This window comes from Ranitomeya variabilis, chromosome 3, assembly GCF_051348905.1.
Source record: "Ranitomeya variabilis isolate aRanVar5 chromosome 3, aRanVar5.hap1, whole genome shotgun sequence".
Classification (NCBI taxonomy): Eukaryota; Metazoa; Chordata; class Amphibia; order Anura; family Dendrobatidae; genus Ranitomeya; species Ranitomeya variabilis.
In genome coordinates, this window is record NC_135234.1 from 298,649,525 (window position 1) to 298,676,882 (window position 27,358).

General features: G+C 45.2%; 1 protein-coding gene across 21 annotated transcripts in view; it reads right to left on the reverse strand.

Annotated features, from left to right (window-relative positions):
• PUM1 (pumilio RNA binding family member 1) overlaps positions 1-27,358 on the reverse strand; it is a 401,680-nt gene that overhangs the window by 281,352 nt on the left and 92,970 nt on the right. For 11 of the 21 annotated variants that reach the window (XM_077295569.1, XM_077295567.1, XM_077295575.1 and 8 more), the window contains 3 exons: positions 13,284-13,352; positions 11,392-11,500; positions 11,103-11,281 (listed from right to left, as the gene is read on the reverse strand). In XM_077295569.1, the coding sequence (XP_077151684.1) occupies positions 11,103-11,281; positions 11,392-11,500; positions 13,284-13,352 (357 nt within the window). Of the gene's footprint in view, positions 1-11,036; positions 11,282-11,391; positions 11,501-13,283; positions 13,353-27,358 lie in introns of all 21 variants that reach the window. The other 10 variants (XM_077295564.1, XM_077295579.1, XM_077295566.1 and 7 more) reach the window with 1 other exon arrangement.

The window sequence follows — 27,358 nt, forward strand, 5'->3', positions numbered from 1 at the left end:
AATGGAAATGTAGCTCCAGCCAGGAATGGAATTATATGAAGGAACAGATGAATGACCTCGGGGAGACCAAAACATCCAACACTGCGGAGACACCATCACGTGTTTCTCAACGCAGTGATCCAGAACACTGCCCCCATCCCTTATGGGAAATATGCAAACGCATGTAAAGTAAGCTGCGGAGACACCATCACATGTTTCTCAACGCAAGCAATGAATAGCCAGGCCTTTCTCCGGGAAGGAACAACCACGGGAAGGGCAGCATCCAATAAAGGAGAATATCCAATAAAGGAAGACCACCTATGCCAAGCATGGTATCCATCCACAAACAGCTGTTTCGGGTTTTTTTGCCCCTCATCAGTGTGGAGTAGGTGTCTCCGCAGCTTACCGTATATACTCGAGTATAAGCCGACCCGAGTATAAGCCGACCCCCCTAATTTTGCCACAAAAAACTGGGAAAACTTATTGACTAGAGTATAAGCCTAGGGTGGAAAATGCAGCAGGTACCGGTGAATTTCAAAATTAAAAATAGATACTCCATACCGTTCATTATGGCCCCATAGATGCTCCACATAAAGCTGTGCCATATATACAATGCTCTGCACCATTGCCTCATAGATACTCCACATAAAGCTGTGCCATATATATAGTGCTCTGCACCGTTGCCCCATAGCTGTGCCATATATATAGTGCTCTGCACCGTTGCCCCATAGCTGTGCCATATATATAGTGCTCTGCACCGTTGCCCCATAGCTGTGCCATATATATAGTGCTCTGCACCGTTGCCCCATAGCTGTGCCATATATATAGTGCTCTGCACCGTTGCCCCATAGCTGTGCCATATATATAATGCTCTGCACCGTTGCTCCATAGCTGTGCCATATAGTGCTCTGCACCGTGATTGCCCCATAGCTGTGCCATATAGTGCTCTGCACCGTTATTGCCCCATAGCTGTGCCATATAGTGCTCTGCACCATTGCCCCATAGCTGTGCCATACAGTGCTCTGCACCATTATTGCCCCATAGCTGTGCCATATAGTGCTCTGCACCGTTATTGCCCCATAGCTGTGCCATATAGTGCTCTGCACCGTTGCCCCATAGCTGTGCCATATATATAGTGCTCTGCACCATTGCCCCATAGCTGTGCCATACAGTGCTCTGCACCATTGCCCCATAGCTGTGCCATACAGTGCTCTGCACCATTATTGCCCCATAGCTGTGCCATATAGTGCTCTGCACCATTGCCCCATAGCTGTGCCATACAGTGCTCTGCACCATTATTGCCCCATAGCTGTGCCATATAGTGCTCTGCACCGTTATTGCCCCATAGCTGTGCCATATAGTGCTCTGCACCGTTGCCCCATAGCTGTGCCATATATATAGTGCTCTGCACCGTTGCCCCATAGCTGTGCCATATATATAGTGCTCTGCACCATTGCCCCATAGCTGTGCCATATAGTGCTCTGCACCGTCCATTATTGCCCCATAGCTGTGCTGCTGCAATAAAATAATAAAACACATACTCACCTCTCTTGCCGCAGCTCCTCGGCGCCATCTTCCCGGCGTCTCTCTGCACTGACTGATCAGGCAGAGGGCGGCGCGCACACTAATGCGTCATCGGGCCCTCTGACCTGCACAGTCAGTGCAGAGAGACGCCGGGAAGATGGCGAGACGCCGGGAAGATGGCGCGACGCCCGGCGACGAGGACAGGTGAATATGCGATACTCACCTGCTCCCGGCGTCCCGCTCCTTTCCCCGGACAGCTGGTCTTCGGTGCCGCAACCTCTTCCTCTATCAGCGGTCACCGGCACCGCTGATTAGAGAAATGAATTATGCGGCTCCGCCCCTATGGGGGGTGGAGCAGCCTATTAATTTCTCTAATGAGCGGTCCCACGTGACCGCTCAGGGGAAGAGCTGCGGCACCCGGAGACCGTGGGACGAGCAGGGGGAGCGCCAGGATCGCCGGGACTAGGTAAGTATGCCTCAGCGCCCTCTCCCCCTCACCCGCCGACCCCACCACCGATCATGACTCGAGTATAAGCCGAGAGGGGCACTTTCAGCCCAAAAATTTGGGCTGAAAATCTCGGCTTATACTCGAGTATATACGGTACTTTACATGTGTTTGCACATTTCCCATAAGGGATGGGGGAAGTGTTCTGGATCACTGCGTTGAGAAACACGTGATGGTGTCTCCGCAGTGTTGGATGTTTTGGTCTCCCCGAGGTCATTCATCTGTTCCTTCATAGCCTTTCACCAGGCACTGCTCCTAATAGCCAGTTTCCTACTCCACACTGATGAGGGTCAAAAACCCCAAAACAGCTGTTTGTGGATGGATACCATGCTTGGCATAGGTGGTCTTCCTTTATTGGATATTCTCCTTTATTGGATGCTGCCCTTCCCGTGGTTGTTCCTTCCCGGAGAAAGGCCTGGCTATTCATTGCTTGCGTTGAGAAACACGTGATGGTGTCTCCGCAGCTTACTTTACATGAGGAATGGAATTATAGACTTGAGTATGGCTGTAAAGGAATTAGTAATGCGGGTGTAAAAACTCCAGGTAGAAAGGTATCACAGATTACCAATATGTGTGTGCTTGGAAGCCAATCTAGTACCTGTCTTGCATATAAAGTCAGGGCGACAGGTCAGGCTGTGTGGTCCCTGTGTAGCTTGATTTACCCCAGGGGGGAGCAGGGAAAGATAGCGCTGTAAACAAGAGAGTGGTATAGGGCTGAAAAGTGGCGCAAAAAATTAGTAGACTTATCTGAGAGCATGCTTGGGTCTCACATGTGTCCCTTCGTTTTCCTGCACGTGAAGCAAGCGTTGGTGGCCAAGTGGAAAGAGCCGACACAATATGTGTCAAGGCAGTGAGGAGGCTAATGCCGGTAATGGCCGTGGAGTTATTATAGATCTTCAGCCGATCATGTGACCGGACATGTAGAAAGACGCTGGCGCATGCGCAGAGGGCGCCTGTGAGGGGAAGATACTATCCCTTAGCGCTGGGCTGCTGGCGCCTGCGCAGTATGCGCTGAGGTCGGCACCTGCGCAGTGTGTGTCATGGCCGGCGCTTGCGTAGTGCATCTGTATGAGGGGGAAGCCGGAGTGTCCCTAAGTCTTGTATTCAGGCACGTGCGCATCGGGTACAGAGGCTCAGAGCTAAGCGCTTGTTTGGTGGAGCGAGGCCAATCATATAGTGTGCGTTTGTGCCTATGAGCCAGAGATGATGGGGTTTAATAGTTGATTAATCCTTAACGGTTAATGCGCATTGTCGGACGTTACTTATGCTATGCAGGGAAGGCATAACCAATGTAGTAATATACAATTAACAGTCACAGTAGAAATATGGTACATACACATATAAATGGTAGGAGTCCAAACTAATAGTAAAAAAAAGGGGGGGGTAAGTAATAATGAGGGTAATGATAGAAGAAATACAATGGGCAAAATGAAAGAATGAAAAGGAAATAGAAATGAAAAAATGGAAAAGATGAAAACAATGAAAAAAACCAAAAGGAAAAAGTTAAATTGAAAAAAAAAATGGAAAAAAAAATGAACAAAATGAAAAAAAATGAAAAACAGGAAAACAATGAAAAAAATGAAAAAATAGGAAAAATGAAAAAAATGACAAATGAAAAAAATGAAACTTATGTAGGGTTTAATTGGGTATGCGTCTTACCAGCTTGGATGAGCAAGTCGCAGAAGTTGTTTGTGCACAAGGTCAGTGCATCTATATAAAAGACTAAATTAAGTTAGCCAATCTATCTCACGGTTTAAGCCACGTGGGTGTAAGGGTACTGTCACACTCTGCAACTTTCCAACGATCACGACCAGCGATACGACCTGGCCGTGATCGTTGGAAAGTCGTTGTGTGGTCGCTGGAGAGCTGTCACACAGACCGCTCTCCAGCGACCAACGATGCCGAAGGCCCCGGGTAACCAGGGTAAACATCGGGTTACTAAGCGCAGGGCCACGCTTAGTAACCCGATGTTTACCCTGGTTACCATCGTAAAAGTAAAAAAAAAAAAACAGTACATACTCACATTCCGGTGTCCGTCAGGTCCCTTGCCGTCTGCTTCCCGCTCTGACTGAGTGCTGCCGTAAAGTGAAAGCAGAGCACAGCGGTGACGTCACCGCTGTGCTCTGCTCTTACTTTACGGCCAGCAGTCAGTCAGAGCGGGAAGCAGACTGCGAGGGACCTGACGGACACCGGAATGTGAGTATGTAGTGTTTGGTTTTTTTTACTTTTACGATGGTAACCAGGGTAAACATCGGGTTACTAAGCGCGGCCCTGCGCTTAGTAACCCGATGTTTACCCTGGTTACAAGCGAACGCATCGTTGGATCGGTGTCACACACGGATCCAACCATGACAGCGGGAGATCCAGCGACGAAAGAAAGTTCCAAACGATCTGCTACGACGTACGATTCTCAGCAGGGTCCCTGATCGCTGCTGCGTGTCAGACACAGCGATATCGTATGGATATCGCTGGAACGTCACGGATCGTACAGTCGTAGCGACAAAAGTGCCACTGTGAGACAGTACCCTAAGGTGTCAAGAGTATATATCCAGAATGTTTCCCGTTGTTTTAATAGTTTCACGTGGTTGCCACCTCTCCTGGGACGGGGGACCTTTTCTATAACCTGGAACCTCAGTTGTGCCACACTATGTTTGGCTTCTTTGAAATGGAGGGGGAGGGGAAGCCACAGTTTCTCACATCGAATCGTGGACTTATGGCTAGATATACGATCCCTTATTGCCTGCGTGGTCTCGCCTACGTATAATAGCCCGCAGGGACATTTTATAATGTAGATCACGAAGTTAGTTTCGCAGGTATAGTAGTCCTTGATTTTATATGACTTACCAGTCCGGGGGTGCACCACTTCGTTGCCCTTGATAACGTTAGAACAGCTCATACAGCTCAAGCAGCGAAAGGTGCCAGTACGTTTCTGTCCAGAAAGTGTCCTAGTCGCTGGTATTCTCTGTATACCTAGGTCAGCTCTTACGACCCTGTCCCGTATATTCCTGGACCTTCTGGTGCACATCAGTGGGGGCTCTTTGAAGATGGGGATGGTTGGGTAGGCTTTACGCAAAAAGTGGCCAATGTCCCCGAATCAAATTGTGTATCTTGCGCATTGTGGGGTGGTGACCATGGACAAAGGGAAGTCTCTGGGTTTTTTGGGGATTTTCTATCCCGTTCTCTATCTCGTTGAGAGCTCTAGTGGACTCTGTGTTAAGAAGGTCAATGGGATAATTTCGGGCCTTGAACTTATCGGACATTTCTTGTATCCTGGTTGCCTTGACATTGGGATTAGAAACAATTCTGGATACTCTTAAATTGGGACCTCGGGAGGCTGTCCCTAGTGGATTTAGGATGACAGCTGTTGTAGAGCAGGAGGCTATTACAGTCAGTCGGCTTGGAATAGATGTCTGTGTCACATGACCGGCTGAAGATCTATAATAACTCCACGGCCATTACCGGCATTAGCCTCCTCACTGCCTTGACACACATTTTGTCGGCTCTTTCCACTTGGCCACCAACGCTTGCTTCACGTGCAGGAAAACGAAGGGACACAGATGTGAGACCACAGCATGCTCTCAGATAAGTCTACTAATTTTTGGCGCCACTTTTCAGCCCTATACCACTCTCTTGTTTACAGTGCTATCTTTCCCTGCTCCCCCTGGGGTAAATCAAGCTACACAGGGACCACACAGCCTGACCTGTCGCCCTGACTTTATATGCAAGACAGGTACTAGATTGGCTTCCAAGCACCCACATATTGGTAATCTGCTATACCTTTCTACCTGGAGTTTTTACACCCGCATTACTAATTCCTTTACAGCCATACTCAAGTCTATAATTCCATTCCTGGCTGGAGCTACATTTATATTGCACTGGCAAGTTGAGCGCTTAGACCAGTGATTTTCAACCTTTTTTGAGCCACGGCACACTTTTTATACTTAAAAAATCCCGGGGCACACCACCAACCAAAATGGCACAAAATGACACTAAAACAGTACATATTCTACATATAGTTAATAATATAGATTCTAAATGTATTTATACTCACTCAGTGTGAAACCTGGGCCTGTTTCGATAAACACAAAAGGGATATCCTGGCAGGAATGGTGGAAAGACACACACGAAGCTCTTCCTCAACAGTTCTCAGTCTCTCCCTGTTTTTCGTTTTTATCGCAGTCAAGCTTGAGAAGCCCAGCTCACATAGATATGTGGTCGAAAATGGGAGCAATGTCAAAATAGCTTTGTTGGCCAGAATGGGGAACTCCTTGGCAACAGATAACCAAAAACTGTCCAAAGGAAGATCAGCAAACTTTAGCTTTAAACTGCGATCTTGCTTCAGTTCAATGAGTTCCTCTTGCTCATTTAAAGTCATGTCCTTTCCAGCAACGGATAATGAGCTGTATGGGTCCCTAACCCAGTCAAGGCATTCTGTGAAGGTTGAAGAGAAAAAATGATAACTTCTCCTCAAGAGTTTTCAAATGTCTGCCAATCACCTCGCACATTGCAGCAGTGTTGTCATCATGCAGTTTCTCGGTGAGCGGGAACATCTGAAGGTTGCCACCCTGCACATGTTGCTGCCAGAGCTGCAACTTTAAACGGAATCCGTTCATTTTATCAGTGCTTGTAAGCAGGTTTTCATTTCGGCCTTGCATCCGTGTGTTTAGTTCATTCAGATATTGAAATATATCAGCCAGGTACGCCAGCTTTGCACACCACTCATCACTTGCAAGCAGCTTTGAATAATCGGACCTCTCGTTTGTCAGAAATATTTTAAGTTCCTCTCGCAACTCATACACACGGGCCAGCACTTTGCCGCGTGACAGCCACCTGACCTCCGTGTGGAGCAATAAGATTTTATGTTCCGCTCCCATTTCTGTACACAAAGACGCAAATAAGCGACATCTCAAAGGTCGCGTCTTCACAAAGTTCACTATGCGCACAACATCATCCAACACGGGAGCTAGATCTGCTGGTAAGGTCTTTGCAACGAGGGCCTCACGGTGCAAGAAACAGTGGGTAACAAGAACATCTGGGTTTCTTTCTTTAACCCTACTTACAAAGCCTTTGATGCGCCTGACCATGGCTGCGGCTCCATCAGTGCAGACACCTGTGCAGTTTTCCCATGTAAGCCCACTTTTATCAAGATATTCCGATGTGACCTGGAATATTACCTCTCCTGTTGATTTTTCTGGCAGTGCCTTGCAAAATAGGAAGTTTTCTCTAATGGCTTCTCCATCCACAAAACGCACATTGGCCAACAGCTGACAATGTCCACTGATATCCGTCGACTCATCAAGTTGCAAGGCAAATTTCTTAAGGTACCTTCACACGAAGCGACGCTGCAGCGATAGCGACAACGATGCCGATCGCTGCAGCGTCGCTGTTTGATCGCTGGGGAGCTGTCACACAGACCGCTCTCCAGCGACCAACGATGCCGAGGCCCCCGGGTAACCAGGGTAAACATTGGGTTGCTAAGCGCAGGGCCGCGCTTAGTAACCCGATGTTTACCCTGGTTACCAGCGTAAAAGTAAAAAAAAAAAACAGTACATGCTCACCTGCGCGTCCCCCAGCGTCCGCTTCCTGACACTGACTGAGCTCCGGCCCTAACAGCACAGCGGTGACGTCACCGCTGTGCTTTCACTTTCACTTTAGGGCCGGCGCTCAGTAAGTGTCAGGAAGCAGACGCTGGGGGACGCGCAGGTGAGTATGTACTGTTTGTTTTTTTTACTTTTACACTGGTAACCAGGGTAAACATCGGGTTACTAAGCGCGGCCCTGCGCTTGGTAACCCGATGTTTACCCTGGTTACCAGTGTAAAACATCGCTGGTATCGTTGCTTTTGCTTTCAAACACAACGATACACAGCGATCGGACGACCAAATAAAGTTCTGGACTTTATTCAGCGACAAGCGACATCACAGCAGGATCCTGATCGCTGCTGCGTGTCAAACGAAACGATATCGCTAGCGAGGACGCTGCAACGTCACGGATCGCTAGCGATGTCGTTTCGTGTGAAGGTACCTTTTACTGATCCGCACCATTTCCAAAACAACTGTTTCAATGTCCGCAGACATGTCATCAATCCGTCTGGCAATTGTGTTATCAGAGAGAGGCACTTTAGCTATCTCTTTGGCTGCTTCAGGGCCAAGCATCTCATTTACAATAGCTTTACAAGCTGGCAGTATTAATGTTTCTGCCACAGTGTGTGACTTTTTTGATTTAGCTATGAGTTCAGCAACAATGTAGCTAGCTTTGAGGGCTCTCACATTTACCTTTGTGCTTTTTCTCAAAAAAGTTGCCCCTTTCTCATTGTTTGTACGTAAGCGTACAAAATACTCCAGCGGCTTGTTTTGAACGGAAGGGTGTTTCGTTTGGAGATGGCGTTTAAGCTTGCTTGGCACCATGGAACTATTGGATAGCTTCTCACCACACACCAAGCACAGTGGTGTTGGTGCTGTCGCATCCCCAGTGAAAGTAAATCCAAATGAAAGATAGCTTTCACTGTATTGCCTTGAGCTCACCCCGTCTTGTCTTTTTTCTTTTGTCGACCTCTCATACTAGGGCCTTCATCTGGGTTAGAATTGTGTCCAGGGTCCTGTTCGGCATTTGCCTTTTCCATTCTCAAATACTTCTCCATCACTGCTGAGATAGTGTGCGCAGCCACACACTAAAATAGAAGAGTATTACATTATCTGCCACACTTAAAGGACCTCTGCCAGGTACTAAAAGTACCAGCTCATATGCTGAGTATTCTGCCAACAGTTCATATAGTCAGGCAAAAGCTCATATAGTCAGCAACAGCTGATTAACTGTTAATGAGCTGTTGCTGACTTAATGATTATACACAGCATTATTGGCGGGCATTACCTTGGCGGCGGGCAAATGCGAGAGTCTCTCCGCTCTCAGGATGACGCGCCGGCCTCGGTGATGTCATTAAGTCGCGCGAGCGTTCAAAGCTCGCGCATGTGTTATTCCGTGACTGCGCATCGCTGCGCATTGCCGGGGAACAAAACAAAGGGGGCACCATAGTTTGGGGAACTTTCCCCGCAGCACACTAGTGTGCCGCGGAACACTGGTTGAAAATCACTGGCTTAGACCATACTGGTCTGGTTAGTACTTTAAGCTTTCTAGCACATGGTTCGTTCACAGTCTCTATGATATTGCATTACGGTCTCCTTTTACCCACTATATCGCCATTCAACCACGCACACCCAAACCCGGGGCACTAAATTGGGCCTCCTCACCCTGGATAATGAGGCTTTGGTTACAGCCAATCTGCAGTATCTCTCCATGATACCTCATTCCTGGTGGCTGATCTCTGGGTAGCATCCGCATGCATACTGTCTATATATACGATTTTTTCTTTGTATTTTACTCTGTATTATCCCTTGCAGGTTTACACAACTGCGTCCTCCATCAGATTCTTCAGCCACACCGTATTCTTACTTTAACAACAAATTCTATTTGGGTATGCTCATTGGTCTTATCTGTCTGGATACCATATGCTCTGCTTCTTAAAACCACTCTCTCTGATTTTAGGTCCTTCCAAGTTACGAACTCCATTTATCAAATGTATTATATGTCTTGATTTTGGGTATGCCCTACCATGGCTACTATCCTTGACATAGTAAATATAGGAAAACTGACTGAACAGCAATATAGTCTGAACTGGTGCATAACCAAAAAAAGACATAGTAAATAGATCAATGGCTGCACTCAATTTTACTGTACTAAAGCAAGGAAATGTGCGATACATGAAATGTGAATAGCATAATGGCTTGTGAAATCTATGAAAAAACACATGAGATGCTTAGCACAAGATTTGGCCAAAAATTGTGAGCCCATCCACCAAACGTCAAGATAATCTCAGATCGGATGGGTACCTGACCTCTCTGTCTAGTGTGAACACTTACCTATGGCTATTAACATGGTAAAGCCTGCATTTATAGGAAGGTCGGAACCAACTGTGTTTGGATGTAATTAAAATCACAGCATGGTGAAGGGCGGGGCGTTCAAGTCAGAAAAAATAAATGCTTCTCAAAACCACTCTCTCTGATTTTAGGTCCTTCCAAGTTACGAACTCCATTTATCAGATGTATTATATGTCTTGATTTTGGGTATGCCCTACCATGGCTACTATCCTTGACATGCATTCATAAATGTAAATGTATATATATATATATATATATATATATATATATATATATATATATATATATATATATATATATATATATATATATATATATATATATATATATATATTTGTCTGATTTTGAAATTTTGTTTGTTTTCTGTTTATTACAGCGATATTGTGATCAAGGCCACGGGTTGGCCGAGACGCTATTTGCCTATCGCTTCACCACAATTCCTAGCCAAATAAATTTCTGATATAAGCAACTTTCAATATACGAGTGCAGTGATTACTTTATCTAGACTTTATCTAGAAAATAATCCGTCACCCCCTTCACTCCGTTAATTAAAAAATAAAAATTTACAGAAAATAAAAATAAAATAAAAATAAAAACGGTGGGGTCTGAAAACACACCCAAGTGCCTCCTACAGATACTAAGCAATAACTGGGTCATTACTGGCCAGTCAAGGGGTGTATACTGCAGAGGAAGAGTTAATTCTTTGTGTTTACTTCATGTCCTCCTAGTGGTAAGCAGCGTAACACCCATGGTCCTGTGTCTCCCAATGAGGCGTAGGAGAAAAATTGTGTCAATTTTAACAATAATACAAATGAAACTTTGAAGTCCCCTTCAGCACACTGCCTATTCAACAATCATGCTGTAAAATGTGTTCTTCGCCCGTTTTACAGAACCCAAAAGTAAAATTGGTGCCCAAAACTACTCATAGCTGCAGTCTCAAACTATTTCATGAGCTTTACCATCAACTATGACAACTCAATGCAACCCAAAAACAAATTGCTTCTTGTAGGTCATGAATAAATGCTACCTGTAAAAGCCAGCAACATTATATTTCAGATACTGACTTAAAGAGACTGCAGCCTCCTTTGTTTTTACCTGCATCTTTCTATATCTTGTCAATCGAAGGGTCCCCCTTGTTTGTATTAAGGGAGAGGCACTTACGAATCCTCCTTTCCTCAGGCAGTTGTCTCCAGGGGAAGAGCTTAGAACATACTCCACCATGCTGACTCCAAGACCACCACTTTCAGAACGAGGGGAGAGAACAGAGTTCACTTCACTGCCAACATGGAAGCCTTGACCTGGTCTTCTCTGGACCATAATGGGCTGGGAAACCGAGTGATCTGGAGCAGATGGAGACAGGTAAAATGCATTAGAGGACAAACAACTTCACTAGAACACATTCATGGTTAACTATGTACATTACACAGCCACAAAATGCAAGTGCACTTACCTGACGCACCCCACGCACTCTGACGCCATTGATCCCCCAGAAAAATGCCCTTAGGTCCATCCTTGTTGGAGTCATCAGTTTCCCAAAATTTTTTGCCAGGCAACAGTTGCTTATGGAGAAAATATTTTCATAATGGTCACTCCAAAAGGTGGAAACACCAATCAAATTAATCCCCACAACTTTAAGGAAAGCTAAACTACTAAAACTATGAATTAGCCTCAAGTATCCAAAGTTACACACACCAAGTAATAGGTAGAGGAGAACTATATGCATGGGTTATGTTCACATGTGTTTTATTTCACACCTAACCCAGTGCAGTCTCTGCATCTCCTGCAGAAAACGTGAAAGTAGCCCAAATGTAAAACCATGGCCTTGCAGCATCTACAGAATGGTCACCATTGAGCACATTTGGGAGGTCATTGGTCGGCAATTGCAAAAGGAGCTGCTAACAGCAAATCTTGGTGATTTCAGTGCCAAGTGCATTCAGAATATTACTCAAACAATTATTAACTTCTGACATTTATAAATTTAGGAAATATTTATGACAGCACGCCAAGTCACACTTGATAATGAATAAATTGAGAAGTTTAGAAAACTTTGTTTCAATTTTTTATCATTTACATAACAATAACATGTCCATCAATCATTTGGTTTTTCAATTTCAAAGTTGAGTCATCTATATATATCACACTACCAAACCAGTCAGAGAAGAGAGGTTAGGCTGGTTTCACATTTGCGTCTTTGTGCGCAGTGTTTCATCTGCATAGATCCGCATGAGTCATACGTACACATTTTTAACATGGTGTACGCATGGACCTCCGTTTGCATGCTTTTGTGTACACATGTCGCTTCGCGGTGTGCGGCGGGGCACGGCGAACGCAACATGATGCATTTTTGAGCCGTCAAAAATTTGTCAAATTTGCACAGGCATAAGCATGCGGATGAGTGCGTCAAAAAAATGCATTACTGTCTATGGCATGCGTTCAATACGCATGCGTACTTTAGACTGCGCATGTCCAGAAAATGATGTCACCAACGCTACCATGCGCATAAAAAACGCAACGCATGCCAAAACGCATTTAAATGCATGCACACGCAGCGCTTGTTTGCGTCATGTGCAAGACGATGCGCAGGCGTAAGCAAGCTTTTGCACTCATTTTGGCATGCGTTTGCACATGCAGATAACACGCTGCGCACAGAAACGCTAATGTGAACCTAGCCTTACATAAATGCCAAATGTCTAACTATAGTATGAATGAAATCTGAAAGAAAATCTTTCAAAAACCTTCTAGAAGAGGCCCCCCTATGCGGTTACTGAAGCAAATCCTTATTCAGGTCATCACACACTGATTACGGCTTTCTTAGTGTGGGTTTAGAGCCTGCACATCGTGTGTGCTCCTTGTTGAATCCCAGGGCCTGTTTTGCAGTGCAGCGGCAAGTTGCCTCAGTCTTCGGCAGAGTGCTCCATCTCTCTCAGCTGTTGGCTGTCAACTGAGAAGTGCCGATGTTACTAAGCACACAGGACAGGGCAGAGGAGCAATGTTCCGACAACCACCAGATGACACACTGAAGCACTGTGCCAAAAGACTATGGTAACCTGGTACTGCACTGAAAAATAGGTCATGGGATTCAGCCAGGAGCTCACACGCGGTACAGGCTCCGCCCCCACCATATCAGTATCTGTGGAATGGAATTCAAAATATACCCCGACACTGGTTCCGAAACTTCTAAAAAAGGCAAGCCTTCTGATTTCATTTATAACTGATTTCGGGTATATTTGAAAGCTAATTAAAATCGCTTGCTCTACATCATCATTAAATAATAATTAAAAACTACAGTTATGCTATAAAATTAAGTTGATAGGAAAAACAAACAAAAAAAAAACACCTTACTTCTCCCATGGCTCTTCCCTCAAGTGCAAGGGCCTGAAAATCATGATTCAACTCATCCATAGAACGAACCTGTATCAGAATGACATGAAGTAATGTGAGAAGAGGCTTCATTAGAAGGACCACAAAGTCATTATAGAACAATGTACAATACATAAGTACTAGAGTCTGTTTAATTAGGATAAACCTGTGTATTTCTGAGTAGAGTTGATGTCTGGTGTTTCACTAAATTAAAGCGAATCTATATTATGTTATGTTAACCCCCTTCAGTGAACACCGTAAAAATGAATAAAACTTCCTTATCAATTTTACCACACGCAGAACGGTATAAACGCCCCACCCAAAAGAAATCCATGAATTGCTGGTTTTTGCTCATTCTGCCTAACAAAAATCATAATAAAAAGCGATCAAAAAATGTTATGTGCCAAAAATGGCACCAATAAAATTGTCAACTTGTCCCGCAAAAAACAAGACCTCACGTGACTCTGTGGGCCAAAATACGGAAAAATTATAGTTCTCAAAATGTGGTGATGCGAAAACTATTTTTTGCAATAAAAAGCATCTTTTAGCGTGACAGCTGCCAAACATAAAAACCCACTAAACAGTAAATAAAACCCCCCTTTATCACGGAAAAATAATTAAAAAAAATTATTTCGATTTCCCCATTAGGGTTAGAGTTGGGGCTTAAGTTAGGGTTTGGATTACCTTTACGGCTGGGATTAGGGCTAAAGGTAGGGTTAGGATTACATTTACTGCTGGGGTTAGGTTTGGGATTAGAGGTGTGGTTAGGGTTGGGGTTAGGGGTGTGTTGAGGTTAGGGGTGTGTTCGGGTTGGAGTTAGAATTGTGGGGGGGGGGGGGGGGTTTCCACTGTTTAGGCACATCAGGGGCTCTCCAAACGCAACATGGTGTCCAATCTCAATTCCAGCAAATACTGTGTTGAAAAAGTAAAACTGTGCTCCTTCCCTTCTGAGCTCTGCCGTGCACCCAAACAGTGGTTTACCCTCACATATGGGGTATCAGCGTACTCCGGACTAATTGGACAATAACTTTTGTGGTCCAATTTTTCCTGTTACCCTTGGGAAAATAAAAATTTGGAGGCTAAAAAATAATTTTTGTGAAAAAAATGATTTTTTTTATCTTTACAGCTCTACATTATAAACTTCTGAAAAGCACTTGGGGGTTCAAAGTGCTCACCACACATCTAGATAAGTTCCTTAGGGGGTCATGGTGTCACTAGTGGGGGTTTCCACTGTTTAGGCACATCAGAGACTCTCCAAAAGCGACATGGTGTCCAATCTCAATTCCAGCCAATTTTGCATTGAAAAAGCCGGATTACTTACCGGTAATGACACCCCACATGAGAGAGAGGGATCCGCCCATAGGAACAGGAAACCTACAGAATAAAAGGAGGTGGTCCCCTCTCCTCCTCAGTTTAGTTTACAGAGTATAAAAAGGGAACCGCAATAGCTTTAGTATTAATTCTTATTCAGAAACATAAAGGTCTTAAACTCTATACAACCATTATTTGTGAGCTTAAAAGAAAGAACTGTGCATAATCAGGGAGGGTTGTAAATGGGTGCTGTCGTGGACTCATTAAAATGAGCATTACCGGTAAGTAATCCAGCTTTTTACCCTTCGCCACGACAGCACTCCAAATGAGAGATTTTCAGAGAATCATTATCTGGGTGGGATTACTGTACTAAGAACAGCTCTACCAAAGGTCAGGTCAGAAGATGTAGATAGATCAAGTCTTTTTAATGGTTGTAAAAGGTAGAAGGTGTTGACCAGGTTGCGGCCTTACATATTAAATGGATTGGTACATCTGCTTGTTCCGCCCAGGAGGAAGCCATGGCTCGTGTTGAATGTGCTTTTATCCCCACTGGAGGAATCTCGCCCTTTGATGTATAGGCCAAGCAGATAGCTTCTCTGATCCACCGAGATATGGTAGCTCTTGTGACCCCATGTCCTTTCTTGTGGCCCTGAAATGAGACAAACAGAGCCCTACTCTGCCTCCATGTCTGAGACCTTTCTATATAGGTCAGAATGGCTCTTCTGACATCTAAGATTTGGAACTTATGTTGTTCTGGAGTTACAGGAGAATCAAAAAAGGAAGGGAGAAAAATTTCCTGTCATCTGTGGTAGGTGGATGCCACCTTAGGGAGATATGAGGGGTCTGGTTTTAGTATTACCCGATCTTGAAATATTAGTAAGAAAGGTGGGTCTACGGATAGGGCCTGGATGTCGCTAACCCTTCTAGCTGAGGTTAGGGCTACCAATAGGGCTACTTTATATGTTACGACATTTAAAGGTATGGAATCTAGTGGCTCAAAGGGGGAGCTGGTTAAGGCCTCCAGTACTAGATTTAAATCCCACGGAGGTAGACGGGGAATATGGACCGGTTTACTACGTTCACAAGACTTTATAAATCTGGAGATCCACCTATTAGCTGCTATATTGCATCCATATAGGGCTCCTAATGCAGAGACCTGAACTTTTAAGGTATTTACCGATAACACTAATTCTCGGCCTTTTTGTAAGAATTCTAGAATAGGTGTCACCGGAACTTGCTTAGTGAACGGTAATGTATAGAAATTTAAGAATTTATTCCATACCCTACTATATATTAGGGTGGTGGATCTTTTCCTACTTAGTAAAAGGGTGTTTACTAGTTCCACTGAAAACCCCCTTGAACTTAATAGTTGACTCTCAAATTCCACACCGTCAAGTGAAGACCTTTCACTTGCGGGTGGAAAAAGGGGTCCTGGAACAGCAGCTCCTTGTCTGATGGAAGAATCCATGGGTCGCATAGACACATGGTCTGGAGACAAGAGAACCATGGTCTTTTTGGCCAAAAGGGTGCAATGAGGATTACTCTTGCTTGTTCCCTTCTGATTTTCCTGATCAATAGTGGAATCAGAGACATTGGAGGAAAGGCATATGCCAGTTTGAACTTCCAAGGATGGTGGAGAGAATCTAACATGTCTGGATGATCCATGAAGTTCAGGGAAGCGAACCTTTTTACTTGTCTGTTGACTCTTGTGGCAAACAGATCTATCTGTGGTATACCCCATAATCTTGTTATCATTTTGAATATGGTTCTGTTTAAGGTCCATTCCCCTTGGCGTAACATGTTTCGACTGAGGTAGTCTGCTTTGATGTTTTCTACACCTCTGATGTGTAGGGCTGTTAGGGATGCGAGATGAGTCTCTGCTAGCTGGAAGATGTCTGCTGCTATGGTCATCAGACTTCCTGACCTTGTACCACCTTGACGGTTCACATATGCCACTGTGGTGGAATTGTCCGATAAAACTCTTACATGTGCTCCTTGAATTTGTGTCAGAAAATGATTTAAGGCATATTCTACCACTCTTAACTCTTTCCAATTGGAAGAACATGTTAATTCTGCCTGGTCCCAAGTATCTTGGGCCAGACTATCCTCTATATGCGCACCCCACCCCATAGGGCTGGCGTCGGTAGTAATTATCTTAGAAGGGTCTATTATCCATGGTACACCCTTTGAAAGGTGCTCCATATCTAGCCACCAGGATAGGGATTCTATGACATCTTTGGAAAGAGTTAGTTTACTTTCCAGATGTCCTTTTCCCTGAGCCGACAATACTTCATACTGTAATTGACGGGTATGAAATTGTGCCCACGGCACAGCCGGGATACATGAGGATAATGATCCCAGTAAGGACATAGCTTTCCTTAGTGTCATGTGTGGTTTGTCCATTGCCTCTGACACTTTTGATTGTATAGTCACTCTCTTTGACTGTGGGAGGAAGCATTTCTGACTTACGGAGTCTAGCTGGATTCCTAGAAATGTTTGGACGGTTTCTGGATTCAGCATGGACTTTTCGAAGTTGACGACCCAACCTAACTCCTGTAGGGACAAGATTGTATTAGATAATCGAATTTTACATTGAAGTATAGAATTTCCTACTACTAGAAAATCATCTAGGTAGGGTATTATCAAAGTGTCCCGTTGGCGTAGATGAGCCATCACTTCTAATATCACTTTTGTAAAGATGCGGGGAGCCATAGAAAGCCCAAATGGCATTGCCACGTATTGAAAGTGACGAACCTGTCCTGCCAGGATGACTGCTACCCTTAGGTACTGCTGATGTTCGGCATGTATGGGAAGATGATAGTAGGCATCTTTTAGGTCTATCCCGGCCATGACACATCTAGGTAACAAAAGTTTGATGGTAGAACTAATGGATTCCATTTTAAAGGTATGATTACGCAAAAAGGAATTTAATTTTTTGAGATTTATGATGGTTCTGAATGAACCATCTGGTTTATTGATCAAGAATAAAGGGGAATAGAACCCTCTCCCTTCTTGATCCTGAGGAACCTCTATTAGGACTTTTTTAGATAGAGATAGGATCTCTGATTCCAGAGCCCTTTGTTGCTCCCGTCCTTTTGATGATGTTACTATAAAAGAATCCCCAGGGATTCGATCAAACTCCAATTTAAGACCGTATTGTATAATGTCCAGAATCCATTGGCTAGATGTTATTTGTTCCCATTTGGGAAAGAAACATTTTAATCTGCCACCCACTTCATGGTTAGCGGTATTTGTTACGTTTTGGATTATAGGATCCGCTAAACAAAGCACCTTTTTGTTTTGGATCTTTCGTCTCCCATCGCTCCCTTTGTTCGAATGGTTTGTTTCTGGTAAAGGGGCGTCTTCTGAAGGCTCTCCTGTAAGATGGAAGAGATTGATTAGGGAAGCCTTTCTTTCTTTCTCCCGCTTTATTCAGGAGTTCGTCCAACGTTTTCCCAAAAAGGAACTCACCCTGGCAGGGGATCGCACAAAGTTTTTCTTTTGTCTGAGTCCCCTTTCCAGTTTTTCAACCAGAGTGCTCGCCGGGCTGTGTTCACTAGGCTGGCTGATCTGGCTGCTAGGCGTAGCGAATCCACAGAGGCATCTGCCAGGAATGCTATCGCTTCTTTATTTAGAGGGATTTTCGGCAAGATTGACTCTCTCGAAGTTCTACCTCTAATTTGTTCCTCCAGTTCCATCCACACTAGTAGTGACCTTGCAGTGCAGGTACTAGAGATAGCTGGCCTGTATGCCCCTGTGTTAGCCTCCCACGATCTTTTTAGTAAGGCTTCTGCTTTACGGTCTAACGGGTCTGTCAGGATCCCCGAATCCTCAACCGGTAGGACCGATTGTTTAGACGTAGAAGCGACTGCGGCATCAACCTTTGGCACCTTTGACCAGGAATTTAGTTCCTCATCGCTGAAGGCATAGCGTCTCTTAGAGGATGATGGTAGGAAACCTCTTGTATTTTTCTTATCCCATTCTTTTTTTAATTATTTCTTTAATAGTGGGTATGACGGGGAAGGATCCTCGTTTTTTCTGTCCAAACCCCGCAAGCATAATGTCTTGGGCTGATTTCTTCCCTTTCTCGTCTGGGCACCCCATTGTGCTCTTGACAGATTTTACTAGGTTGTCTACACTGCTGTTAGGTAGACAAAGCCCCCCTTCATTCTCGGATGAACTCAGCTGGGATCCAGATTCGTCCGAGGATCTATGTACATCCTCTGATTCTGAGCTTGCTGGAGATCGGGACCTGCTTGGTTGGCGGGTACTGGTGCTACTTGTATGCGCCAAACCCTGCATTTCTTCCCGGATTATGGCTCTAACATCAGACGGAGTCATTATATTCTCCTGCCGTAAGGTTAGCATGATACATTCTGAGCATAACCTTTTAGTATAAGAATCCGGAAGGGGCTGCGCACATAAGGCACACTCCTTGTGCTTGGACTTGTGTGTCCTTTTCTTAGTCTAGAGGAAGGGGATACAGGAGGAACATATATCAGCATATAGGAAGAGGCTCTTTTAAAAACTCACTCAGTGAAGCTGACAGGTACCGGTTCTGGAGGCGGATTTTTTGGCAAGTGATCCTGCTGTTTGGTGGTAGATCTCTTTTCTGGAGGTCGACCACCACTTTTAGTGCTGCTTCTGGCGCTTCTCTCCTTGCTGGGAGAGCGCTGCTCTGCTGCAGGCAGGTGTGCTTCGTCAGCCGGTGAAGCCATCTCATACACACCTGTCCGACGTCAGCGCCGCTCTTTTAAAACTGTCGCCGAATCTCCTGCCTCCCCGGACCCAACCCGGAAGTGCTCCAGCGACTTCCGGGTTAGACGCGCGGCTCTCTCTTACCATGCGGCGGCTGTGGATATTAAGCCAGCCGCTGCAGCGCACGTGCGTCCTCATGGAGCCGGGCGGACCAGCGGTGTCCGGACCCGGACCATGGATGGCTGGCGAGACGAGGGGGGAGGCTGCAAGCAGGGGCTCCCCCGCCGCTGCTTCTGGAAACGCAGCCCCTGCCGTTCCCAGAGACCGACGCAGGTGGGTGCATGGCCCAGGAATCTTCTGTAGGTAAGCAGGGATTCCTATAGGAACAGGAAACAAACTGAGGAGGAGAGGGGACCGCCTCCTTTTATTCTGTAGGTTTCCTGTTCCTATGGGCGGATCCCTCTCTCTCATGTGGGGTGCTGTCGTGGCGAAGGGTAAAAGTCAAATGGCACTCATTCCCTTCCGAGCTCTGCCATGCGCCCAAACAGTGGTTTACCCCCACATATGGGGTATCGGCATACTCGGGACAAATTGTACAACAACTTCAATTTCTCCTGTTACCCTTGGGAAAATAAAACAAATTGGAGCTGAAGTAAATTTTTTGTGAAAAAAAGTTAAATGTTCAATTTTTTTTAAAACATTCCAAAAAGTCCTGTGAAGCACCTACAGGGTTAATAAACTTCTTGAATGTGGTTTTGAGCACCTTGAGGGGTGCAGTTTTAAGAATGGTGTCACTTTTGGGTATTTTCTATCATATAGACGCCTCAAAGTGACTTCAAATGTAATGTGGTCCCTAAAAAAAACTGGTGGTGTAAAAATGAGAAATCTCTGGTCAACTTTTAACCCTTATAACTCCCTAATTAAAAAAAAAAAATTTGGTTCCAAAATTGTGCTGATGTAAAGTAGACAATGTGGGAAATGTTACTTATGTATTTTGTGTGACATATCTCTGTGATTTATGGGCATGAAAATTCAAAGTTGGAAAATTGCGAAATTTTCACCAATTTTCCATTTTTTTCACAAATAAACACAAGTCATATCAAATAAATTTTTACCACTTTCATGAAGTACAATTTGTCAAGCGGAAACAATGTCAGAATCACCAGGATCCGTTGAAGTGTTCCAGAGTTATAACCTCAAAAAAGGGACAGTGGTCAGAAATTTAAAAATTGTCCCGTTCATTTACATGCAAACCACCCTCGGGGGTAAAGGGGTTTAAAAAAAAGGTATGGTCACAGTGGTGCTTTTATACCGATCTAAAAGATACCCAGAGGGAAGAACTCCTGGTTCTTGTTTAATTCACATTAAAAGTTTTGGTGCAATATCCTCTTCATACATTGGGGAGGGACTGTGGGTAGTGTTTTCGGCTCTGCCATGGTCCCTCTGCATTTGTACGAGCCCTCTATTTTAACGTTTGCACTAACGCCACCCTTGCTGTTGGCTGCGCATGATCACATTCATCTCCCAGTGGTCTTCAGCAAAATGGTGCCGCAGTTTTCAGTTTTCAGCTAGTCATTGAGCCAAGGTCTAAATCTGCGCATGTAACACCCCAGCACCATTTTGCTGAAGACCACTGTGAGGTGAATGTGCACAAGCACAGCCAGCAGCAAGGGTGGCATTAGCAAGAACTTTAAAATAGAGGGCTCGTACAGACAAAGAGGGGCCCTGCCAGAGCTGAAAACACTACCCACAGTCGACCCAAAGCACTAAAGAGGATATTGCACCAAAATTTCTAAGGTGAATGAAACAAGAACCAGGATACGGGTTTCTTCCAACAGGTATCCATTAAATAGGTTAAAAATCGCAACTATGGCCATGCCTTTATTTTAGCATACTAAATTTTGATGACAGGTTCGCTTTAACACTAACCTAACAGATTCCCGGAGACCAGGTGAGCTACTATAGTAGTCTATGTCTGCGATTTTTTTCTTAAAGAAAAACTCTGAAAAGCCAGCTGGTGACCACCTCTGACAACTAGTCTAACAGACAGGACCCCACCAGCTTCTGCCCTTCAATTCCCTCAGGGAAAACCTGCAAAATGTGTTAACTTTAGAATATCTGACATTAAGGCCCCGTCACACACAGCGACGCTGCAGCGATACAGACAACGATGCTGATCGCTGCAGCGTCGCTGTTTTGTCGCTGTGTGGTCGCTGGGGAGCTGTCACACAGACAGGTCTCTCCAGCGACCAACGATCAGGGGAACGACTTCGGCATCGTTGAAGACAGTTTCAACGATGCCGAAGTCCCCCTGCAGCACCCGGGTAACCAGGATAAACATCGGGTTACTAAGCGCAGGGCCGCGCTTAGTAACCCGATGTTTACCCTGGTTACCAAAAAAAACAAACAGTACATACTCACCATCTGATGTCCGTCAGGTCCCTTGCCGTCTGCTTCCTGCTCTGACTGAGTGCCGCCGTACAGTGAGAGCAGAGCGCAGCGGTGACGTCACTGCTGTGCTGTGCTCTCACTGTACGGCGGCACTCAGTCAGAGCAGGAAGCAGACGGCAAGGGACCTGACGGACATCAGATGGTGAGTATGTACTGTTTGTTTTTTTTTACATTTACGCTGGTAACCAGGGTAAACATCGGGTTACTAAGCGCGGCCCTGCGCTTAGTAACCCGATGTTTACCCTGGTTACCAGTGAAGACATCGCTGGATCGGTGTCACACACACCGATTCAGCGATGTCAGCGGGACCTCAACGATCAAAAAACGGCCCAGGCCATTCCGACAAGACCAGCGATCTCGCAGCAGGGGCCTGATCGACGGTACGTGTCACACATAGCGAGATCGCTACTGAGGTCGCTGTTGCGTCACAAAACTTGTGACTCAGCAGCGATCTCGCTAGCGATCTCGCTATGTGAGACGGGGCCTTTAGGGATATTGCCTTAACGGGATTGTCTGGTTTAAATTGACCAATCTGCAGTGACTGTGATTGCAGACTTGTGAATCCTCATATAGCGTGAACTGTGCGCAGTGAGGATTCTGAGGTGTCATCCCCAGGAACAGCGGTATGCGATATGCATACTCCCATCAGAACCAGACTAGACAGAGTTACTGACAGATTGACTGCGGAATCTGTCACTCGTGGAGCTTTTTGAGTTATTAATCTGGTCTATTAGTCATACCTGTATGCCTCCTGGACAATTCTTTGTTCAATAAAAATAATTTTTTATAGCTTTGATCTTCTAGGCTATGGGTCGTTTGCTGCCCAGAAGGTAAGATGGAATCTGATTTTCAATACACAAGATTTCTCCTCACCCTCTATTCAGTTTCCCTTTGAAGTCATGTGGGCGACTGGAAACCCAGGGCCTGTGAGTTCTGCCTGCCGTGTCTCCTCTGCGCTGTGGGGAATGCGGCTTCACTGAATGCCCCCCCCCCCTGCAGCTGCCGGGCTTTCACGTGTGCCCGCTAATTCAGGGAATGAATATTCAACTGCTCTCCACTCCCATAGGCGTGGAGAGCAATGAATATTAATTCCCTTTAGTAACAGACACGTCTACGCCCAGCTGCAGGAAGCTGGTGGATGCAGCTAACAATGTGCCTGCTATTAACCCCTTTCTGACATTGGACGTACTATCCCGTCGAGGTAGGGAGGGCCCGCATGACCACCGACAGGATAGTAAGTCATATGCGATCGGCCGCGCTCACGGGGGGAGCGCGGCAGAGTGTCAGCTGACTATCGCAGCTGACATTCGGCACTATGTGCCAGGAGCGGTCACGGACCCGGCACACTGCGATCAAACATGATCGCAGGGCTCCGGCGGTATAGGGAAGCATTGCGTAGGGAGGGGGCTCCCTGCGTGCTTCCCTGAGACCCCCAGAGCAACGCGAAGTGATCGCGTTGCTCCGAGGGTCTCTTACCTCCTCCTCCCTGCAGCAGGCCCGGATCCAAAATGGCCACGGCATCCGGGTCCTGCAGGGAGGTGGCTTCACAGCGCCTGCTCAGAGCAGGCGCCAAGAAGCCTGGAGGAGCTGTGCACGTCAGATCGCCGATCTGACAGAGTGCTGTGCAAACTGTCAGATCAGCAATCTTACACTATAACATGATGCCCCCCCCTGGAGCAATGTTATAGTGTAAAAAAAAAAAATATTCACATGTGTAAAAAAAATAAAAAAAATTCCCCCCCAAAAAAATATATATTGTTCCTTTAAATACATTTCTTTATCTAAATAAAAAAAAAAACAAGTACACATATTTAGTATCGCTGCGTCCGTAACGTCCCGACCTATAAAACTGTCCCACTAGTTAACCCCTTCAGTGAACACCGCAAAAAAAAAAAACGAGGCAAAAAAACGCTTTATTACCATACCGCCAAACAAAGTGGAATAACACAGGATCAAAAAGACGGATATAAATAACCATGGTACCGCTGAAAACGTCATCTTGTCCCGCAAAAAACGAGCTGCCATACAGCATCATCAAAGAAGAAATAAAAAAGTTATAGTTCTCAGAATAAAGCGATGCAAAAATAATTATTTTTTCTATAAAATAGCTTTTATCGTATAAAAGCGCCAAAACATAAAAAAATGATATAAATGAGGTATCGCTGTAATCGTACTGACCAGTAGAATAAAACGGCTTTATCCATTTTACCAAACGCGGAACGGTATAAACTCCTCCCCCAAAAGAAATTCATGAATAGCTGGTTTTTGGTCATTCTGCCTCACAAAAATCGGAATAAATAGCGATCAAAAAATGTCACATGCCCGAAAATGTTATCAATAAAAACGTCAACTCATTCCGCAAAAAACAAGACCTCACATGACTCTGTGGACCAAAATATGGAAAAATTATAGCTCTCAAAATGTGGAGACGCAAATACTTTTTGGCTAAAGTTAGGGTTGGGGCTAAAGTTAGGGTTGGGGCTAAAGTTAGGGTTGGGGCTAAAGTTAGGGTTGGGGCTAAAGTTAGGGTTGGGGCTAAAGTTAGGGTTGGGGCTAAAGTTAGGGTTGGGGCTAAAGTTAGGGTTGGGGCTAAAGTTAGGGTTGGGGCTAAAGTTAGGGTTGGGGCTAAAGTTAGGGTTGGGGCTAAAGTTAGGGTTGGGGCTAAAGTTAGGGTTGGGGCTAAAGTTAGGGTTGGGGCTAAAGTTAGGGTTGGGGCTAAAGTTAGGGTTGGGGCTAAAGTTAGGGTTGGGGCTAAAGTTAGGGTTGGGGCTAAAGTTAGGGTTGGGGCTAAAGTTAGGGTTGGGGCTAAAGTTAGGGTTGGGGCTAAAGTTAGGGTTGGGGCTAAAGTTAGGGTTGGGGCTAAAGTTAGGGTTGGGGCTAAAGTTAGGGTTGGGGCTAAAGTTAGGGTTGGGGCTAAAGTTAGGGTTGGGGCTAAAGTTAGGGTTGGGGCTAAAGTTAGGGTTGGGGCTAAAGTTAGGGTTGGGGCTAAAGTTAGGGTTGGGGCTAAAGTTAGGGTTGGGGCTAAAGTTAGGGTTGGGGCTAAAGTTAGGGTTGGGGCTAAAGTTAGGGTTGGGGCTAAAGTTAGGGTTGGGGCTAAAGTTAGGGTTGGGGCTAAAGTTAGGGTTGGGGCTAAAGTTAGGGTTGGGGCTAAAGTTAGGGTTGGGGCTAAAGTTAGGGTTGGGGCTAAAGTTAGGGTTGGGGCTAAAGTTAGGGTTGGGGCTAAAGTTAGGGTTGGGGCTAAAGTTAGGGTTGGGGCTAAAGTTAGGGTTGGGGCTAAAGTTAGGGTTGGGGCTAAAGTTAGGGTTGGGGCTAAAGTTAGGGTTGGGGCTAAAGTTAGGGTTGGGGCTAAAGTTAGGGTTGGGGCTAAAGTTAGGGTTGGGGCTAAAGTTAGGGTTGGGGCTAAAGTTAGGGTTGGGGCTAAAGTTAGGGTTGGGGCTAAAGTTAGGGTTGGGGCTAAAGTTAGGGTTGGGGCTAAAGTTAGGGTTGGGGCTAAAGTTAGGGTTGGGGCTAAAGTTAGGGTTGGGGCTAAAGTTAGGGTTGGGGCTAAAGTTAGGGTTGGGGCTAAAGTTAGGGTTGGGGCTAAAGTTAGGGTTGGGGCTAAAGTTAGGGTTGGGGCTAAAGTTAGGGTTGGGGCTAAAGTTAGGGTTGGGGCTAAAGTTAGGGTTGGGGCTAAAGTTAGGGTTGGGGCTAAAGTTAGGGTTGGGGCTAAAGTTAGGGTTTGGATTATTTACGGTTAGGAATAGGGTGGGGATTAAGGTTAGGTGTGTGTCAGGGTTAGGGGTGTGGTTAGGGTTACCGTTGGGTATGGGTTAGGGATGTGTTTGGATTAGGGTTTCAGTTATAATTGGGGGCTTTCCACTGTTTAGGCACATCAGGGGCTCTCCAAACGCGACATGGCATCCGATCTCAATTCCAGCCAATTCTGCGTTGAAAAAGTAAAACAGTGCTCCTTCCCTTCCGAGCTCTCCCGTGTGCCCAAACAGGGGTTTACCCCAACATATGGGGTATCAGCGTACTCAGGACACATTGGACAACAACTTTTGGGGTCCAATTTCTCCTGTTACTCTTGTGAAAATACAAAACTGTGGGCTAGGCTAAAAAATAATTGTTGTGGAAAAAAAGGATTTTTTATTTTCACGGCTCTGCGTTGTAAACTGTAGTGAAACACTTGGGGGTTCAAAGTTCTCACAACACATCTACACAAGTTCCTTGGGGGTCTAGTTTCCAATATGGGGTCACTTGTGGGGGGTTTCTACTGTTTAGGTACATTAGGGGCTCTGCAAACGCAATGTGATGCCTGCAGACCAATCCATCTAAGTCTGCATTCCAAATGACGCTCCTTCCCTTCCGAGCTCTGCCATGCGCACAAACGGTGGTTCCCCCTCACACATGGGATATCAGCGTACTCAGGACAAATTGGACAACAACTTTTGTGGTCCAATTTCAACTGTTACCCTTGGAAAAATACAAAACTGGGGACTAAAATATAATTTTTGTGGAAAAAAAAGGATTTTTTATTTTCACGGCTCCGTTATAAACTGTAGTGAAACACTTGGGGGTTCAAAGCTCTCAACACATCTAGATGAGTTCCTTAGGGGGTCTACTTTCCAAAATGGTGTCACTTGTGGGGGGTTTCAATGTTTAGGCACATCAGTGGCTCTCCAAACGCAACATGGCGTCCCATCTCAATTCCTGTCAATTTTGCATTGAAAAGTCAAACGGCGCTCCTTCGCTTCCGAGCTCTGCCATGGGCCAAACAGTGGTTTACCCCCACATATGGGGTATCAGCGTACTCAGGAAAATTTGTACAACAACTTTTGGGGTCCAATTTTTTCTCTTACCCTTAGGAAAATAAAAAATTGGGGGCGAAAAGATCATTTTTGTGAAAAAATATGATTTTTTATTTTTACGGCTCTGCATTATAAACTTCTGTGAAGCACTTAATGGGTCGAAGTGCTCACCACACATCTAGATAAGTTCCTTACGGGGTCTACTTTCCAAAATGGTATGACTTGTGGGGGGGGGGGGGGGGGTTCAATGTTTAGGCACATCAGGGGCTCTCCAAACGCATCATGGCATCCCATCTCAATTCCAGTCAATTCTGCATTGAAAAGTCAAATGGCGCTCCTTCGCTTCCGAGCTCTGCCATGGGCCAAACAGTGGTTTACCCCCACATATGGGGTATCTGCGTACTCAGGACAAATTGTAAAACAACCTTTGGGGTTTATTTTCTCCTGTTACCCTTGGTAAAATAAAACAAATTGGAGCGGAAGTAAATTTTTTGTGAAAATAAGTTAAATGTTCATTTTTATTTAAACATTCCAAAAATTCCTGTGAAACACCTGAAGGGTTAAATAAACTTCTTGAATGTGGTTTTGAGCACCTTGAGGGGTGCAGTTTTCAGAATGGTGTCACACTTGGTTATTTTCTATCATATAGACCCCTCAAAATGACTTCAAATGAGATGTGGTCCCTAAAAAAAATGGCGGCGTAAAAATGAGAAATTGCTGGTCAACTTTTAACCCTTATAACTCCCTAACAAAAAAAATGTTGGTCCAAAATTGTGCTGATGTAAAGTAGACATGTGGGAAATGTTA